General features: G+C 45.1%; 1 protein-coding gene across 1 annotated transcript in view; it reads left to right on the top strand.

Moving 5' to 3' along the window:
* Window positions 1-19,928, top strand: part of STARD3NL (STARD3 N-terminal like) — a 180,856-nt gene that overhangs the window by 93,414 nt on the left and 67,514 nt on the right. Inside the window, exons 5-6 of the mRNA XM_078688212.1 lie at window positions 14,106-14,159; window positions 14,265-14,382. Of these exons, the coding sequence (XP_078544338.1) occupies window positions 14,106-14,159; window positions 14,265-14,382 (172 nt within the window). The remainder of the gene's footprint in view (window positions 1-14,105; window positions 14,160-14,264; window positions 14,383-19,928) is intronic.

Here is a 19,928-nt window from a genome sequence, read left to right as displayed (position 1 = left end):
TTTACCTTTGTGTTATTTTTCTCACCAGGTTCAACTTTTTCCTTTTCCTTGGAGAATTCTCTTGAGGTGTTTGGTACTGATCACTCTTCTGTTGTTGATTAATAGCTGTAACTAGGGGTAAAAGAGTGATTATTTACACCCTGCCTCTCTCGTTGTTTGATGTAGTGTGTTATATCTCATATCAGTCTTAAAGTAATCCCTCCTGTTATGGAAGTAAAGTGTTGCCTGAAGCCGACTTATGCATTTTATGTAGTTTTTAAGAGAACCGTGAAGTGATAAATTAAAGAAGGACTTCAAGGAGCAATTGTACATCTATCTTTGTAAGTCATTTTGGACACTAAATGCCAAAACATGTAGAACCAGTTAGACTGAGTGCAACTGAAATAGAATCCAAGCTGGATGGCTCTGAGATGTCTCAGTCAGCCCTAGATCAGCATGACAGTATGGTCTCCTTGTAGAGGTTAAAATAGGAATTTGTGAACCATAAGTTAAAAACTCTTGCAGGTTTTCCAGATTTTTCCTGAGTAATAATCTTTCAGATCTCACTAATGTGTCTTAGAAATGAAGAACTGAAAAATGTGTTAGTATTATTATTTGGTGGATGCAGGTAATAAATGCAACAGTGATCACAATCTAAGTTCCATAGTAATAAGAAACGTGTATTTTTAGACTAATTAAGAAACCTAAGGTACATTACATAAGCACAGTAATTTTAACAACTCTCTTATGTATCAAAATGTTGTTTTGCGATTCTCAAATAGCGATTTTTTGTGAATAGCTATTTGAGAATCGCAAAACGCAAAGCATGTAGGGTTTGCAAAACTTTTGTGAATCCTACATATTCCTTAATTGCGAAACACAAATAAGGAATACCTCCCCATTCATTCCTACGGGCCTATGAATAGGGAGACATTTGTAATTTGCGAATACCCATGAGGTATTCGCAAATTGTGAATGCAATTTCAAGGATGCAAGGGTGTCAAAAGGACTCCCTGTTGCACCCCTGAAATAAGCATGGGTGCAGATGTGGTGCACGACATGCCCTAAGGGCATTTATGTGCACCACATGGCACTTTGAAAAATGTTAAAATGGTTATTTTTCAAAGAAATTGCAAATTACCACCAACCTGAAGACTTAAGCTACAAGCGCACAACTTGGGCACTTCCTAAATTGCATTTAAGAAATCGCAGTTTGCGATTCATTAAATGCAATCGCAAAATAAGGAATAGCACATTTTGCGATTCCTTATTTTGCGAGTGGGTTTTTGTGTGATACATTGCACACTGCTAAATTGCGATTGCAAACGCTGAAATTCCGCGAATTTCAGCATTTGCGATCGCAATTTGGCTTGATACATATGGCCCTTAATTGTAGTCCTTTAATTTTGTATAGTGTCCTCCACCAAGTTTACATAGTGTCAGCACAGTGTTGTCTGAGCTTCCTTCTTCCTCTTTCCTGTGTCTCACTCTTTTTTCTCCCACCATCTTCCCCCTTGCTCCTTCCTCGAAGCCATCCTGCTTTCCTGTGTTTGTGCTTTCTTCCCCCTCACCTTCCTTCTCGTTACTCTCTCCCATCTCACCCTCTTTGCTGTGTCACCCTCTTTATCCAACCACTGGCTCATCATTCATCTCTTCTGACCCTCTCTCTTCTCCATGTGTGTCTTCCTCATTCCTCCTGCCCGTTATTGCAATTGGGTCTCATTGGTGTTGCCAGTCCTGGGTAATTTATTTTTACTCACCTAGAAATCATAAGGCTTCCTATATTGAAGATTCCTTCAATAAGTCCTCTTTTTGTTGTCAGTCAAGGTCAGTTAGCATAACACTAAAGAAGGACTAGAAGACTCTTGCCTTCCGACCTTCATTTGACATAGGAAAAACTGCACTGTATTGAAGGCACAGGTGTTTTCATGTAGAGCGACTGTTATGTTGTACATTTTTCTGGGATAAATGTGCTTATGATGATGCATGCATTAGCACATTAAACCCAGACCTGTTGACTTTGCCAATTGTTTTTGTGGTTTGCTTCTGACAATTAGAGGTATTTCTGTAGCATGCCAATGACCTTTTCATAAAGCTCACTGAATTATCTTACTTCCAAGATAAAAGTCCAGCTTAGTAAGGTACAAGCTAGCAACACTGAAAATAAAGAAAAGAAATTAAGTGATTTGTACAATATCATAAAATAGGAAAATGAGCACAAGTACAGTTTTGAAACGCACATTATATACAGATGTTCACCTTGCCCTGTTGTCTGACTAGGAATTATTCGATCAACAAAGGAGCCAATACAATAGACTCGATACAAAATGGAATCTTCTGTGATTTGTTTTAAGCAGTTCCTGTTTTCAGGTTTTTTTTTAAATACATTTTATTAGTGTGCAGATTAAAAGATCAGCACGGCCAACATGGCCCAATTGACAAAATACGTGTACAAAAAAATATACAGTGAACAAATAATGGAGGGAACACAATAATGAAGAAAAGCGGGAAAAAATAAAGATTGTTTAGCCCAACCCATTCCCTCTCCCACCCCACATCTGTGACACCAAATAAAACAAACTCAGCCTGGCAGTTGCATAACACCGGACCTGTGCACTCATCCTTATGTGGCCTTTCCCTGCCATTGAAGGTCCTTATTTCTTCATCTATGAATTTGCGCATCTGACGTACCGGTGGCAGCTCGATTCCCCTCTAGGTTACCCATCTCTGCCAAAATATTGGGTGTTTTGGGGGTATCCCCTTGCCTCATACACTGCTATTTCTAGCCCCATGAAAAAATCCACCCCCTTCTTCCATACCAGCAGCAAGGGGGGGAAGGGGGCACCCCTCGCCATTCGCTGAGAATATTGCGTTTGGCCAGCTTCAGGCCCACGCGGAGAAGAGATCATTTATAACTATTCCTGCCCACAGATTGAATAAGGTGGAGGATGACCAGCCGTGGATTTTGTGGGATGTGCCAGGGCAGGACTTCACCAAGCATGTGAACACCCCCGACAAAATGTGTCTATGTCTGGAAAATTCCATACTGTGTGAATGAAAGTACCTTCATCCGCATTACAGCAGAGACAGACCAGGTAGGCAATCATTCCCATACGCCATAGACGAGAAAGCGTGAGATACATCCTGTGTATGTATTTGAATTTAGGCAAACAAAGTCTGGCCACAATAGCTGCAGCTCGTGCAGAGCCTAGAATCTCTGTCCAGTCCTCGTTTTCCAACACCCCCACATCAGCTTCCCATTCTACAAGAAGGGTACCAGACCTGCTGGGTTAGTTATATATGAGTGTCTGGTCAACATTTGTGACTTTGTGGTCTGCTAGGTCCCCCGTGATGAGTTTACTCTCAAGGGGTCACCCATGGTGGAGCTGAAGATACCTGTAGAATTGGCTGCAATGTAGTTGAAATACCCTTTAAAGATCTTGGAAGCATTTGAGAAACGTTCTTGGCATGACATCCTCTAGAGTTGAGATCCCAATGAGATACCACTTCTGGAATCCCGATAGCTCGGCCGCTTTGAAGACCATAGCAGCGTCTGCTCCGTCAATCTGCCCCCCCAGTTCATCCGACAAAGTGTTGAATGCCAGGATTTCAGGACAGTGTATGTCACTTGGGGGAGGTTAGTATTTCTTCCTGTACTGTATAGATATGTAACTAGTGATGTAGTACCTATTGCCAATTTGTCTAATGCATGCTGGGTCACCTCGTGCATCATACTACCAGTCATTGATAATCAGGAAATGAGCCGTTAGATAATCAGATTCATCATCTTCTGCTGCAATTCCTCCACAGTAGGTGGACTGGAAATGTTTGACGAGAGCAACGCAAGGGGTACCTGTCGACCACAGGAAGGTATTAAGGATGGAATTCAGCTTACAAAACCAGTGTTGTGGGATGTTATATGGGGAATTCTGTAATTGATAGAGGAATTAGGGCAAGGAGACCATTTTAAAAATCGCAGAAAGCCCCAGGATGGATAACGGGAACACCAACCACATTTTATATATCCTCTTTGAGGCGGGCGAGTACTGGCTCAATATTGGCATTCCAAGCTACTGCCACATTAGGGGTAGATACACACTCAAGTATTTGGACCTGTTGGTGGCGAGTCTCAGACCTGATACCCATCGCAGGTCATGGGGCCCATGACCCAGTGCATAGACCCTAGATTTTGATGCATTTATGTATAGGCCAGAGGCTGCTCCAAATATGTGCATGATCTGTTGCAGTCGGAGACCCGTGGTATTCGGCAACGTAAGGAAGAATATACCTTCATTGACTTTTAAGACAATTTGATCTGATAATTCGTCCCCCCATTAAAAGCCCCGTACCTATGCATTCCTCATCACCCATACCGCCAATGGCTCCATAAGAAGAACGAAGATCCGGGGGTATAGGGTCAGCCCTGCCGCGTTCCACTCCATATCGGGAAGAGGTCCGAATGGGCCCCCGCCACCCTCACTGACCCAGCCAGGTCTGTGTACAATAACTGGATATATGAAGTGAACTGTGGGCCAAAACTAAGGCACCAAAGAAAGATGAATAGGTATTCCCAGCTGACAGAGTCAAGCACTTTGTCTATATCGGCTACAAAGATCACCACTGGCTCCTGTAACCGATCGGCCATAGCAATTGAGTTGTACGTATGGCGGATATTGTGGTGAGTTGCCCGATAGGGCATAATACCGGACTGATCTGGGTGAAACCAATCTGGAATGCGTGTGATGTCTATTCACCAATGCCTTAGCCAATATCCTTACCTCGAGTTTCAATAGGGAAATAGGAAGGGATGAAGTGAAATTATCTGCTGAGCAGCCCGGTTTTGGGAAACCCACTATTTCAACATGGCGCAAATATGGCGGCATCACTGCTGCATCCAAGGCGGACAAAATTACTTCCAGGAGGTGATCCTGGAGTTTATTCATATAGGCCTAGAAAACTTTGGAGGGGAACCCGTTGGGTCTGGGAACTTTGCCAGACGGCCGAAGCAAGTTCATTTTTTGGGCGTACTGTGCCTAGTGCCTCATGGACCGCAGGCGAGAGCATCTGAAGCGGAAGAGCGCACACAAACTCCTTGATTTGTGCGCTCAACACCACTTCTCACTTGGTATAAACTTCTTTAAAATGAGAGGCAAAACCATGTGCCACCACTCTTGGGTCTGTAAGTAAGGTGCCTGAGTCATTCTTCATTAAAGGAAGGGATGGTGTCTTGGGGACACCCTGGCATAGTCTATGGTTCATCTGACTTTACTTGTGCCCCCGCTGGTGAATACGGCTTTGTGACGCCCTCCATTTCAACTGTGCTTCATCCATCAGCGCCTGGTGGCATTGTTGCTGTCACAGGACAAGCTGTCTATGTGCATGTTGACCGTTCTGTTGGCCACCTTGCAGGTCCAAATCTGAGATCTCCTCTCCAGCTATATTATATGTCGCAATTTACATCGTCACTCACCAGTACAATAGCTAATGTCCACTCCACGAAGCGTGGGCGTCATGGCCTCCCACAGTGTTGGGGAGATGTAACTAAGCCTACATCATGTACAAAATACCTGCCCAGAGAATGCTCCATATATTTGTGATAGTCAGGGTTCTGGTGGTGCCCAGGTGACAAACGGCAACAAAATGTCTGACACTGGGGGGCAACCCAGAGGGCCGGGCCACCTGGGAGTGATCGGATTGACCACTTGGAAGTACTGTCATTCATTCTATGTAAATAATTATGGGGGACTTAGAAATAGTCTCGACTTGAATACAGCCTGTGGGCCGGGGAAAAGAAAGTATATCCCCCCGGTGCAGGGGGTGGGCTCCCCACAAATCTATAAGACCCAGAGCAGATATAAAGATGGAGAAGAACATCAGCCCTGTCAACTGGAGCAATCCCTGTGTGTGGCATATATCCACCGCCGAGGTCACCACATCATTCCAGCCCTCCCCGCCCCCCCGTACCACCAGGCCCTCCAGTAGCTTACTCTGCAGCCTTGTCAGTAAGTTGATAAAAGAATGGCCAAGGGGTGGAGGGGCGTATATACTCCAATATACTTCATAGTGTAAGAGTTCCCCCATACAACGACCCTGCCACTACTGTGTACCTACCACCCCTGGCTATCCATGTCCTAATGCGCTGGTAGGGAATCGACCATTTTATTCAAACACCTGTACCCCTGGAACTATGTGTAAATCACAAATGATAAACATGAGCATTTCCCCAATGGGCGAGGCATAGATTTTTTTGGCCCGACTAGGTGCATTTCTTGTAGCAACAGGACATCAGCCCCTGTCTGTATGACCTGCCTTAGGACCGCCCTTCTCTTGGCTTTGTCTAGAAGGTCATTCACTTTCCAGGACATTATTCAGAGGTGATCTGCAGAACTTTTGTGTTGTGGGGCACGCATATCAGAGTTACGTTGTAATATTCTATATGTAGAGCAGATGAGGGAACGAGTAGTAGGTGGGCATTGAAAAGAAAGCATAATCAAAAGCAAACATAACAATAGCATCATCACTGAACATTGCATTAGTGTCTGAATAAAAAACTACCACTAAAAATGTCTGAATGAATCCCACCACCCAACATTAACAAACTACAAGTAGTCCTAATCACCAAGGTGTGTGGCCACCTATATCAGTATATATGGATGCAGTCAAGGAAAGCCCAAGCTAGTGCTCATACTGTTCACTGTCACTTATGAGAGTCTGCACCAGATGTCTGGTAAGCAGGCGACCCTCCCTTCTACTTCTCGAGGTGTCTGCCACTTGCCGGGTGCGCCACCAGGACAAGCACGCGTGGCGGTGATGAGTCGTCTGAGCTCCGATGGTCTTGTTCTTTTTGTCCCTGTGAGAGGAATCCGATTCCATGCTTGGCGGCGTCTGAGGTTTAATGTGGGCCTGCTTATCTCTCCACTGAAATACCTACTCTGGGCTATCAAAGAAGAGTGTCTGCGATTGATATATCGCTTTAAGTTTTGCCAGGCATTGGAGCATGTAACGGATGTTTAACTTGCAAAGGCGCGGCCTGGAAGGACTGACTCTGCTGCTGTACCAACCTGGTGTTGTCAGGGAAAATCATAATGGTATGTGATTGGTACAGAAACTTCTCCTGAAGTTGTGCATGTTTATGGATGGTGTAGTTCAGGAGCTTGGATATAATTGGTCGAGGCCTGACGCCCGGGGGATGCGACGGTTCAGAGCCTAGTGGGCCCTTTTGATCACAAAACAGGGGGACAGGGCTCCTGACGGCACAAGCTCACAAATTCAACCCTCTACAAACCACTCCATGCAGGCATCTTTGCAGCCTGCAGGAAACCCCATGAAGCAGAGGTTATTATAGGGCGTCCTTCACTCATCGTCCTCAACGCGGGCCACCAGCTCGTTTGTCACAGAGGTAAGTTTAGATACTGTTTGCTCCAAGGATGCGACCGAGTCCTCCACTCCTGATACCCTGGTTTCAGCCTCAGTGATCCATACAACTGCATTGCAGAGGTCTTGTCTGACTAAGCAGAGCGTGACATCGGAACCCACAGCACCTATCCTGGCATCCAGGGCATCACAAAACTGTGTGGTGGCTATGAGAAGGGCAGCATTATCCGGGACTGCAGCTATATCGGTGTCTGCTCCTGCCAGCGCCAAGGTCCCGCCTGGCTGGGTGTATTTTTCGATTGTGCTTTGTTTGGCACTAAGTTGTTCTCTGTACTTAGTCGTAGTGTGCTAGTTCATGTCCGACCCATCTTTGATTCTTCAGAGTCCGTTCCACCCCAGACCCGCCTGACCCCCACTGACTCCCAATGGGAAGGCAAGCAGTCTAGCACACCAAATCTGTTAACTTGTAGCCCTAAATTCAGGACAGCAGTGCCAGGGCAGACATGGGCTTAGCCGCATGAGGGGGCCCACTCCCCCACAAATCGCACCGAAACCTAAGTTGCCCAGCTCTGCGTGCCCACGCCCCCATGTTGCCCCTAATGGTTTTTTATAGTAGTCCAGCATAATGAGAGCTCACCCTTGATGGATAAGTATGGAGGGCCCCCACGACTTGGCGTAAGTCGACCTGATTCCACCGGTCACTGCCTCCCATGTTTACAATTCCTCCACACATGATGACATATGGGACCGGGTACACCCAGCCCCCCCAGTGGTAGGCAATGTTGATGCAGACGCACACCTCCCCAGGAAGGCAATCTATGATTCTATGTCTCCTTGGTCATGGAGCCTCAATATTTGTATCTATTTAGGATATGGAAGCCTGCTGCATCATGAATGGGGCCAAACTATCGAAGAAACCCCACTGGGTTCATCAATCATTTTTATGCAGTAACTGTGGGTTGGATCAGCCCTCCCTGCCCACCTTGAATGTCTCTAGTCTCCCATTGCCCGCGGTGCCAGTTCAGCCCTGTAGCAGCTGGACGCCCCCATGTCAAGGCCACCACAAGAATGATGTCACACGATGTCCGCACATCTGGGCCCCACCCGCTACATTCACTCTCATGGAAAAGGAGGGGGCAGGAGAAGCCGCCAAAGGATCGTGCTGTACTGCGGCCACCCAGCGCCCTCTGCCACTCACCTTTGCTCACCACTGGCTCCCTGTCCTCCTCGGGCCGTGCTTCAACCTGCTGCACTAAAGAGCACGGCCAAGGCAGTCAGCAGCCCAATCTTCTGGTCTCCAAATTCCGCGGCCAGGGCCAAAGAAGGCTCACTTCTTCATCTTACTTGCCTGTATCAACACCCAAACCATATCTTTTAGGGCTTAAAAGCATTCATTCTAACTTTTTATTGACTAGATTTCTGCTTGTTTTTTTCATTACTTCGTGGCACAACCATGTGGTGCACATAGAGGACAGTGCCTCCTGTCCAGTTGCTGAGATAGTCATTCTCCACAGGACATGATGCACTTTTGTAATGTTTTGTAGTTTTTATGCTGCTCCCAAAAAGTTTTTTATTATCCCCATTCTTAAAAAGACTTGTTTTAGGAGGGTCAGACCAGCTCTTATCTTTCTACAACTCCACTCCAAGGACACCGTTTTGTAAATGCTTCATGTTTTAACGGGCTGCTGTTAGGCTTAGGTCAAGCTGTGACTAATCTTGGCATTGGGTCTCACAAATTTTTACCATGTAAATTAGATAACCCTGGATGTACTGTATTGTTAACTTGTATTTTGGGGAAGTTTTAATTCATTGTTGTATGACTTTTGTGTTTTTTATCTGTAAAACAGAATAAAGAGGTCCATTAGGATGGTGGTCGGACAAAGTCCATCCACCATCCTGTCTGAGGAAGGGACCGTCCGCCACAGGTGCGGAGGTCCCGTCCGTGGAATTAGGATGCACCCGCCACAGTGGCGGGTGCATCCCGCATTTTTAACATTGCGGCGGGCGGTGCTGAATGCACCGCCCGCCGCAGTGTTAAAAATGCATGTTGTGCGTTTCAAAGCACAACATGACTGGCACCGCGCGGTGCCTGCCATGTTGTATTTTGAAACGCAGGGGGGTACCATAGGTACCACCCATGTACACACCCTACCCTCCCCCCCCTTCACCTTGGGGGCCCGCAACGGGCCCCCAATGCAAGGACCGTATGCCTTTTCATGGCGGCATTGCCGCCACGGAAATGCATATCCCCCAGCACCACCATATTAGAGCTTTCCTTGCGACCGCGGCGGAAATGCGGCGGACGGTCTTCCCGTCCGCCACGGTCCCCCCGCCATATGGCGGGGGGAAATAGGTGGCGGACGGGCAAGGATGGCGGACGGATCGCCACCGCCTGCGATCTGTCCGCCATCCTAATTGACCCCAAAGTTTTTTGATGATGATGACTTATTTGCTTTAAGAATTCTGATTTATTTTGTTTCAATTTGTAGTCTTTCTGTGCTGCTCAGATTTTTGTTGGAACCAAAGATTTTCAGGAATGCTTGAAGGTCCTCGGGATGTTGGGGCAAAGGATCGTGACTTTTACTCTTTGTTTCCAGGGGAAGTTAATTAAGATCCTTTCTAGCTGGAGGATACGAACAAATGTTCATGGTGCAGAAGGTGTTTAACCCCTTGACCGCGGCGAAAATTTTGCCGCGGTGCAGGAGATTTATGGCGTGGGCGTGGTTCGGACGGCCCCCGGCCCTCCTCCGCACACGCCCACCGACGCATGGAAGGGGTTAAATGAAGAACAGCTTTAAGGTTTACTCCAGATGAGTTAGACATTCCCATAGTCAATTTGTAAGATGATGTAAGATGTAAGATGATGAGGTGGGACACGATCAGACGCTGAACTACAAGTCAAAAGTAATTAGTCGTTAAAAGGGTTTATGGTTGTTTTAATGGGTGGGTGGGCGAATCTTGAGGTTGTTGTTCAGTTTATGAGGAGATGAAAGATGTGGGTTGATCCACAATCAAATGATTCACTTGCAATTAAAATATACATTTAAGCCTGTCTCGTTTTCTTTTTATGTTGTCAACATCTGCAATATCATGATTCCGTGTTCTTGGCTGCTGGCACAGAAGAGGTCTCACATCACTTTTGCATTGAGAATCATTTAATGAATGTTTTGTAAACATATTTTCAATTGAGAAACTTGCAGAAAAGCGAGTCAATATGAAAGTTTCTTTTACTTCTCATTAAATCAGATACACTTTTTTTGTGCTTTTTTAAAACTATTTTGCAAGTTGTACTGTGCCTGCCCGACACATGCTCAATGTTGTTTAACATTTTATTAATTGAGATCCACAGTTAGAGAGGGACCTAATATGCTGATTCGGTCTCATTAAGCAGCTCTGAACACTTTGTCTTGAGGAGAATCCGCAGAAAGCTAACGGTCTTCGGGAAGATTAAGGTGGGGTGTCCTTGACAGATGCAGAAAAACAGTCTCTGCTAAGATTTTAGTTTCGTCCCTGACAATCCTGTGTGAAAGGTCATATGGAATGTTTAGCATGTTCAGACTGCTCAGCCTCACCATCGATGGAGAGTGTGCGAATGGAGTCATTTGGGTGCCATGTTGCAGTGCTGAAGAGATGTCATGTGTGAATAATGCTGCGCACGAACAATACTGCCCATAGACTCACGGAACAAGCATTGGCGTAGCCAATAGGTCTTGCCTTTGGGACCTTATAAGTATTTAGTTATGCAGCACAATATAATAGGTGCAACAACATCAACTGTTGCATGGCTGAACACTAATAAGGTCCCAGAGGCGAGACCTATTGGCTATGCCAATGCTTGTTTTAATGGTCCACAACATGATGCGCTGCAGCTCTAGAAAACACCAAAAACAAATAAATGTAAGTTGATTAGCTAGTTGCTCCTATTGCCTGAAGACTTACTCATATTATTAGGAAGTAATACAACAGACACTACTTTGCTTTCCCATATCTCCAGTTCTGTGGTGGCTGTACGTTGTGATCTGAAATGTTAGGATAGAATACACTCAAGGTAAGGCAATCATTACTTAAACTGCCACCCAACAATCTTCCACAATGAACCTATAGGCTTACAATTCTTTCTCAAAGAAACGTACTGGGGATTTTTGGGGAAGATTATGCTAGTTATGTAAGAAGAGATCAGGAATTTGCTAGGAAATGTTTCCTAGTATGAACAGAATAAGATCGATTACACGGCACGGTATCAGCATTAATGTCTGGCATTGCTAAATGTATGTTATCAAGTAAACCTCCCACACAGTGCACAACTCTGTTCCCGTGGAGGAGGGAGCGGCTCAGGCTGTGTTTAGGGTACCATCTGCTTGAATGACAGATAAATAACCCACCAGAGCTGTGTGCAATATGTTTTATATTTTTAGAAAATAATCCGTCCTCTGTAGTTTCAAATTGTATTACACATTTCGTTGCTTGATCACATGCATGCTCTTGTTTATTTACTTAATCTACCACCAATACCCATTCTGTAGTTCAACTGGAAGCACAGCACCATAGAAGCGCAGGCTGCTATCCCATACCTTTCTGTGCCTTGACTCCTGAATGCTTAAAAATAAGATGAAGTGCAACAGTGTTCTGTTTATTTTGCCAAGGAAAATTATGCCACTTGGCATGTGCATATTCTTACACAGCTAACTGGTAGCACCATCCCATAGGTGATCCCTTGCACTAGCTCGGACTTCTGATCAGCAGTACTTGGCTTTCTGTGAGTAGTTGTTTCTCTTTTACAATTATAAACATGACTCACCAGCAAGCAAAATGCTGTTGGTTAAAATGTCAGGTCTAGCTGAAGATGTCATGTCTGACATGGGGCCATTGCAGTGAGCTACCCACTGCTCCTGAGTTGTGGCCCATTCGATACCAACACACAGCTGTGTATGCCTCGTTATAGCCAACATGCTGGTAAGCCACCACAGTGGTTATGAGGATGTGGACTCAAGTGTGACCCACCTCTGCCCCAAAACAGTGGTGCCAAGACTGTGCTCTGGAAAAGCACTGATGAACACAGGGGGCAAATCGACACGCAACCCTGGGCAGGGCTGGCATGCTCTGCTGAGCACCCAGGCAGGAAGCTTCACCAGGCATGATGCAAGCAGGCATTGTGCTCCTCACTGGTTCGACGAAAGCGCTCGGATGCTGCCAAAGCCTGAGGGTAGCAAGAGGGAAGCACTCATTCATCAACCTGCAAAGCTTGAACCGAGTGAAAGAGAACCTTTCTATCATAGCTCTTCCTGGTGACGACTTCCTGTTACCTCATGCTTTCACAGTGCAGAGAAAAACAAATGGAGGAACACGTGTGAGTCACAAAACAGCGGCACACCTCATGTTTGCAAAACACCAGAGATCTACCTCTGCAATTTAAGTCTGCACTCACAGTGATTGTACTGCCTGAGGTGGTGCAGTGATCGTAGGCGTGCACGACAGACTGGAAAGAGCATGCAGGACATGACAAAGTGGCACCCACGGTATGGACCCCAACTGTTAAATAGTGGGGAGTGACCCTACATGCAGAGAAGATCTACTACATTCACCCTGAACATAAGCATACATGTGCAGAATGGTCGATGATCTACAAACCAGAGTTTACCCCGCAACCCAAACAGCGGGGCAGCTCTGAGGGCACCAGCGTCCACCCAAGGGCTTGCACACTCATCGGCCCACATGCCAGTTGGAGCACTGCAGCTGGTCAGCGAGCTGGCAGGCACATCAGCCTCCAGATGGAAGATATGGCTCACTAGACTCAACAATTACTTTTGAGCGACAAGAGAAACCAACAAAACTGTGAAGCGATCTCTTCCTCAGACGAGGAGGTCTACAAATACCTTGAAAATCTCCCCAGAATGGGGGAAATCATTATTCTGAAGACGACGTTGCTGCCCTCACGCACTCTGACATCACTAATTCAACCGAGACTCCAAACGATTCAAGCTGCAGCCAACCTGCCAGCGAGATTGTGAAACAATAGACTGCTTTTATGCCCATCTCTGTGAAATGGCGAGCACCCGCAGTGACAATGACACCCCAAACCAAGCAATGGCCGTGCGGCAATACAAAAAAAACAAGCGAAATTAAATAATATTAATTTAAAAAAACGCGCGCGCACAATGGAAAAAAGTGCTGTCCACGTCACGCGCGCTTGTGCGCGTGATAGAAAGCCGGTTGCTGGGAAAGTAGCACTTTCCCAAGCAGCTTACTAAATGTGTCGGCCAGACCAGCGCATGCGCTGGATCAGGCCGAGACCTAAAAAGCCTCACACACTAAACATCTCAGAGGACTCGTTCACAGTCACGGAGATGGTAAGGAAGGTCTTCACTTCCCTCCCTCACATTTAATCCTGCGCCATGGGGAACACGGGACAGTGCGTCTATTAAATAGTACAGCCCGTAGTGTGTAAACACTTTGTCTTGAGGTTAGCCAGCTTTTGTATTGTTTGTAAATGTGATTTATCAGCATGAGAGCTTTTGCAAGCAGCGATTTGATCATACGTGCAATATTTTCATAAATGTCACATTAGTGTCAAAAGTGTATCACTGTTTAATAGCTATAAATCTTGATCTAAAACATATGATCAGAAAATATATTTTTAATACCGAAATTCAGAATGTCACGCCCAGTTTCTGTGTGTTTTTCTGCACTGATAATCATTTCATCAGCTATGTACAGTAAGTAGGTTTGGCTAAAAAATGTTATCTCTTTTTCAGTTTACAACAGCTGTTACCAGTGTTTTTTTGTTGGTAAAAGTCATCCTCTCAAAGGTGAGTCTGACCTCATTTTAATTTAGGTATCTTGCACGCGGAAGGGTAGGCTAAAATGAAAGCCGAGCGTGTCGTGGTAGTAAAACATTTTGTTTCCTCATTCAGCTCTTTTCACAAGGCGCTTTTGGCTACGTCCTGCCCATCATTTCCTTCATCCTTCCCTGGATAGAGACCTGGTTCATGGACTTTAAGGTGCTGCCGCAGGAAGCGGAAGAAAATAACAGTAAGTGCAACTTTTGGTGATCCTGAGCGAAAGAGGCCGTGGCCCAGAAAGCATTCTGAGAGATGAGGCGCTGATAGAATAATTGCGGTCATGATGTTAAAGTCGATCAAATTGCATCTTATTAACCACCAAGTTATACGGGGTTATTAAGGGCCATATGTATCAACCAAATTCGCATTCGCAAACGCCGAAATTCTGCGAATTTCGGCGTTTGCGAATGAGAATTTGAAAGATGATATGTATTAAGGAAAACTGGTGCAAAATAAGGAATCGCAAAATTTGCGATTCCTTATTTTGCAATTGCATTTAAGGAATCGCAAATTTTGCAATTCCTTAAATGCAATGTATGAAGCAAAAAAAAATGCAAATTGACCTTAAGGAATCGCAAATTACCACCAACTTCAAGTTGGTGGTATTTTGCGAATTTCCTTAAAAAATGCACATTTTTGCATTTTTCAAAGTGCAATGGATGCACATACATGCATACATTAGGGCATGTATGTGCACCACATGTGCACCCATGCTTATTTCAGGGGTGCAACAGGGTGTCCTTTGGACACCCCTGCACCCTTGAAGTTATTCTCAATTTGCGATTCTCAAATTGCGAATCGCAAATTGAGAATAACTTCCCATTCATTCCTGTGGGCCTTCTTAAGTATTCCTCAATTGCGATTCGCAATTTGCTAATCGCAATTAAGGAATACTAAGAATTCGCAAAAAAAATGCGAATTTGTACATACATCCCAATTTGCGATTCTGAAATAGCGATTTCTAAAAAATCGCTATTTCAGAATCACAAATCTGGTTGATGATACATATGGTCCATAGAGTTTATAAAGACAGAAAAGTGTGAAGAGTTGCAGGGAGGGTTTTCCGTAAATGTTCAATATATGCTTGATCCAAAGTTTTATTTTTTTCAGTTTAGAAAGTTTCTTTTGCTCCACTATACATCACTTGGGTCAGAATACAACATTTCAATTACAGAACGTATTAAAATACACCAGCACCTGTGAGAAAAGGATCTTTTGACGTTCCACAGGGTCTGATGGCTCAGTGAAATAATGCATCTACTCCAGAAATCTTACTGGACCTCACAGTCATAGGTTCAAATCCTGGCTGGTCCACTCAGCCTTTTATCCTTCCGAGGTCTAAACAATTAATGGAATTGAGGTGGATAAGAATATATCCAAGGTATTTCAATTCCAAAACACCTATGGCTGAAAGTGTGCTTAACAAATCCCCTTTGCATTTTGTTTTGTTATGTTATTTGCCTGCGATCACCTTACAAACCTTTGAGACCATATTATTTGTCACAGTTGCATCATTCTTGTGATTACAATAGCATATTTAGCCTAAGGTTTTCAAAGCTAATCCCAAATATAACCTTATGGCTGGAACGTGCTAAACTGGTTTGACAAGCAGACTGGACTGGAACCAGCTGAATATAATATGTGGAGGCTGCGTAGGAAGGCAGTTAATATGGATAAAGGGAACATTTTGAAGTAGTGTGAAGTACAACCCCATCGGCTAGGGCTGAAATGAGGACAGCAACAGCCCACCTTGTGACGTGTGGAGCGGACACCACCAGGAGCTGGTCTGCTCCCACCGACAGCGTCACATGCAGGCAGGCAGGCCTACTCAGAAGTACTTGACCAACTCTACACCAAGGAAAGAGAGTACAAATCCATTGTACTTCGAAAGGTAGGCAAGAGTGTTGAACTATCCGGGATAGGGGCTGAGACCTTTGATCTTGAGAGCGAGAGACAGGGACCCTGCCAGAGCTACCCCCAATAGTCTCACTGTGATCTCCAGCTAAAGCCAAGGGCTAAATCACGCTGCCCCAAAGGCTGTCCCCAGAATATTGTGAGTACTGTTCCCATTTGGACCTATGTTTGTTATACCCAGTACTTTTCTTTCTAAAACTAAAGTACTATCTAAATCTTGATTTGTTTATTATTACCAGATGCATATTCATTGCAGAGTCTCTATCCCCCACACCACCTTCCGGAAGAAGCCTTTGGCTGCTCAGTTTTGCCAACCTGAGAGTTAAGTGTTGTTGGGCTATATGTTTTGCTCAGTTTTGGGCTCAATAGAAAGGTTAAACACCAGGGCACTAGTGTTAGAAGGATCATATCCTTGTTACATTCTGAGCATTGTAATGGATAAGTCATTTCCATGTTTAACAAAGGTCTTTCTGCCCTTTTTAGGTTGAGCCTAGGCAGCGTGCATGCGCTGTCTGGAAGACCTGCTATAATCACTATAGAGAGTGTAATCCCTCCTGCTGCCTGCCATTGGTTCGGTCCTGCGTCGCTCCTATGAGTTGTCTCCTGATTTGTTTGTGCACCCGATACATCACTTCCATTTCTCTCTGAGGAGCACCACTCAAGTATAGATTAATTTGACTTGATCAGTGCTCCTCTGCTGATGCAAGTACTATTTATTCACATTTTGCCCATCTGTCCCTTCCGCCCCATTGCTCGTTTTCTCCGTCGCTTTCACTCGCTGGATTATTTTTGTGTAGTTTTCATTACTTTTGAACGCAATTAATTTTGTTAAACTTTCATGTTTTTCTGTTGTTTTTGTTAAGTTTGATTTGAAATGGCACCTCTGCCTCCACGGTACAGCTGCAGCGCCCCACTGCCCCCCCCCCGACATGTTTCATGGGTGAATCGTACAGCTGATCATGAGCTTTGCCCTACAAACAGTTGCGATGTACTCCTCCCCACGGTAGAAAGCATCATAAGAGCCCAAAATACCAGAATCGCATAGTCCCGTCCTGATCGGGCTGGCTAGACCGCCGCCTTGACAGTAGCTCAGATCGCCCCCACCGCTCATATTTCCGGCAACTGCAGCCACTTCGGAGCTTCCAGGTACAGCAGCCGGACCCCCACTTCCCGGAGCCGCAGCCCCATTTTGCCAACAACATGTGGTACTTTGAGACCAATGGCAACAAGCGTGAATAACGAGAGGCATACCAGCAAAGCCCGGTGCCGTAGCCAAGCGGTTTCCATTTTGTTGTGAAGTGCCGTGAGCAGCATTCAGATCTGGAAGAGGAGAAGGTCATTCCAGCTTTTCACATATTTTAGGAGGAGCTCCAAGCGACTCCTCTCTGGGGCTTATCGGCCATTTTACATTTTGTAGCAGCTAAAAATTTACAAATGCGCTTGCTTGCTAATGTTCCCTCATGAAGACTTTATATTTTATGTACCTATGTTGGGGGCATGATGAGGTAATGGATTTTAAAAGAACTATTTTATATGTTGTGTTGCCTGTTTGCCAATTCCTAGAGGCTGTAAGGTATAATAAAGGTAGTGTGTTTAGAGGTGGGCGAGCCAACACATAACCGGAGAGCTGAGGCAAGGGTCTGGCTTGGATCGTAGATCTCGTGCACAACCCTTCTACTACATATATTTATTCATTCATACTACATATATTTATTTATTAATAGTGATAAATCTGTAGGTAATCCATAACCGAACATCGAACTTCTGTAATCTAAAATGGTGAAACATGGCTCTAAATCGCTTGCTTTATTAGTCTGTCTTCAATGTCAAATCAACTTTGTCACCCTGCCCCATCTCTTTTCTCTCTATTTGGCTCTTTTTAAAAATAAAACAGCATGAACGTTTTAAAGCAGTAATATTTCCCTTTGGTTCAAATGGAGTTCTGTTTTATTTTTTTACTCATTCTAGCTGACTTTCTTTATAAGTGTAGCCTGATTAGGCAGTGTGTTTTTGGCTATATTGGTAACATTCTGGTGGTGCATACAGTTTAAACTTTGTTTTGGCTCTGAATAGTTTCCGATCAAGACTGGGCAAGAACTGTTTCTGTGACCTGGAAGTGTTTTGCTTGCATTCTTAGTACCAACCACAGACCTACCGGTTCCAAACGGTGGTTATCTCTTTATTCTGCTCTTTGTGAATCCATTTTTTGTTTGAATATTTTTATTATTGTTATTGCATTTCATATATGAGATTACAGGAGATCAACAAAGAAAACAACAATCGTGGGAAGCGGTACACTTTTTGTTTTTTTTCCAATACCCGTCTCTTATATCCAACAAGAGGAAGGAAAACGGCAAACATATCAAGTATAGCTGTGTAAGGATATCTATAAATAACAACAGTCTGCTGTAATAATCACCACTGCCACATGCACCCTGTATGGCAAACAAACGGGTTAAGGCACCTTATAAAGTAAACAGGCAATACAGGTGCAATTTAGAGCCCTTGTAATCAAACAGGTGTATCTCTAGCAATCTAGATCGGGTGTACACCAACCAAGAGGTACCATCTCAGGCAGAGGGTGTGTCATGGCAAATGAGGTCCGGGCATTTTGAGTGTCTCGATGTGTCAGGACATGTCTATCGTGCTACAATGTCCCCATCACCAGTGGTGTGTCTCCCGTTCATTGCCTAAATAAGGCATTCTCGGCCCTGGGTACTGCGATGTGTCAACCCATCGAAATCCGCGGAAGCGGTCACTGGGCGGGGCCCAGTAGGATCTATGGCTGAGCCAATATTCAATACTTTTTATACAACGTGATAACAATAGAATCAAATCCCGTAAAAAATGGTACTGAACATTGTACAAAATCAAAACAAACGGGGGATAACACGGGCAAGCACGGGTGTGTATGTTTCTCTTTCAACAGTATAAGTCGTCTAATGTGATGGTCTATTGTCGCGGTGGGAGAGGGGGGAAACACCTCTGGAGTTGTTTCGCCCAGGGCTACGCAGATGTGTACGTGTGAACGTCTGTCGGCTACATTTACCTCCTCGTGAGAGTACAAGTGCGGGCATATCACAAGGGGCGTTCTCCTGCCTCGGTGTTATGACTAGGGCGGTGAGAAAAGGGACGTGTGCCTAAATGATACCTCTCTGTAAACACACCTGGTGGAAAGCGGCCAAGACATCATCCCAGGCCTGGGCTATGGGGTACTTACGGATACCCGTTGTCTCCTCCCTATGTAAAGCTACGCTCTCCGCTCTCGCCCAGTTGTCAAAGGAGTGACGCCAGTGTAAAGCTTGTGGGGGCTCACCGTTCTTCCAGCGTTTGGTGATGAGTCTTTTTGCTGTGATTAGTCCAAGGTCCCAAAATCTAGCCGGAACCTTCGTCAATTTTGTTCGCCTGTAAAGGCCCAACAAGCAAGCCTCCCATGTGTGTGGCAATCCTCCTCCCGCCCCCAACGCCAATGTGGTCGATACCTCTAAACAGTAGTCGTGTAGGGAAGGGCAGGCCCAAAGCATGTGTAAGAAATCCACGTCTACCAACCCACACCTGGGACATGCTGTTGTGTCTAGCCCAAAATATCGATTTATCTTATCTGGGGATAAGTACGCCCGATGTATTACATAGTATTGGATGATTTTAAAACGGGAGTTACGTGGGATATTGAGAGTCCCGGCAAGTATCTTCGCCCAATCATTGTCAGTCCAGTCCCGCCCTCTATCCACGGTCCACTTATCACGTAAACGCTGTGGGGAAAATTGTGTGTGTGTATGTAGGGCCTGTGCAAGCCAATGCACCAAGTGGGACCCGTTCCCC

Source organism: Lissotriton helveticus, chromosome 4_1, assembly GCF_964261635.1.
Source record: "Lissotriton helveticus chromosome 4_1, aLisHel1.1, whole genome shotgun sequence".
Classification (NCBI taxonomy): domain Eukaryota; kingdom Metazoa; phylum Chordata; class Amphibia; order Caudata; family Salamandridae; genus Lissotriton; species Lissotriton helveticus.
This window is presented reverse-complemented; position numbering and strand designations above follow the sequence as displayed.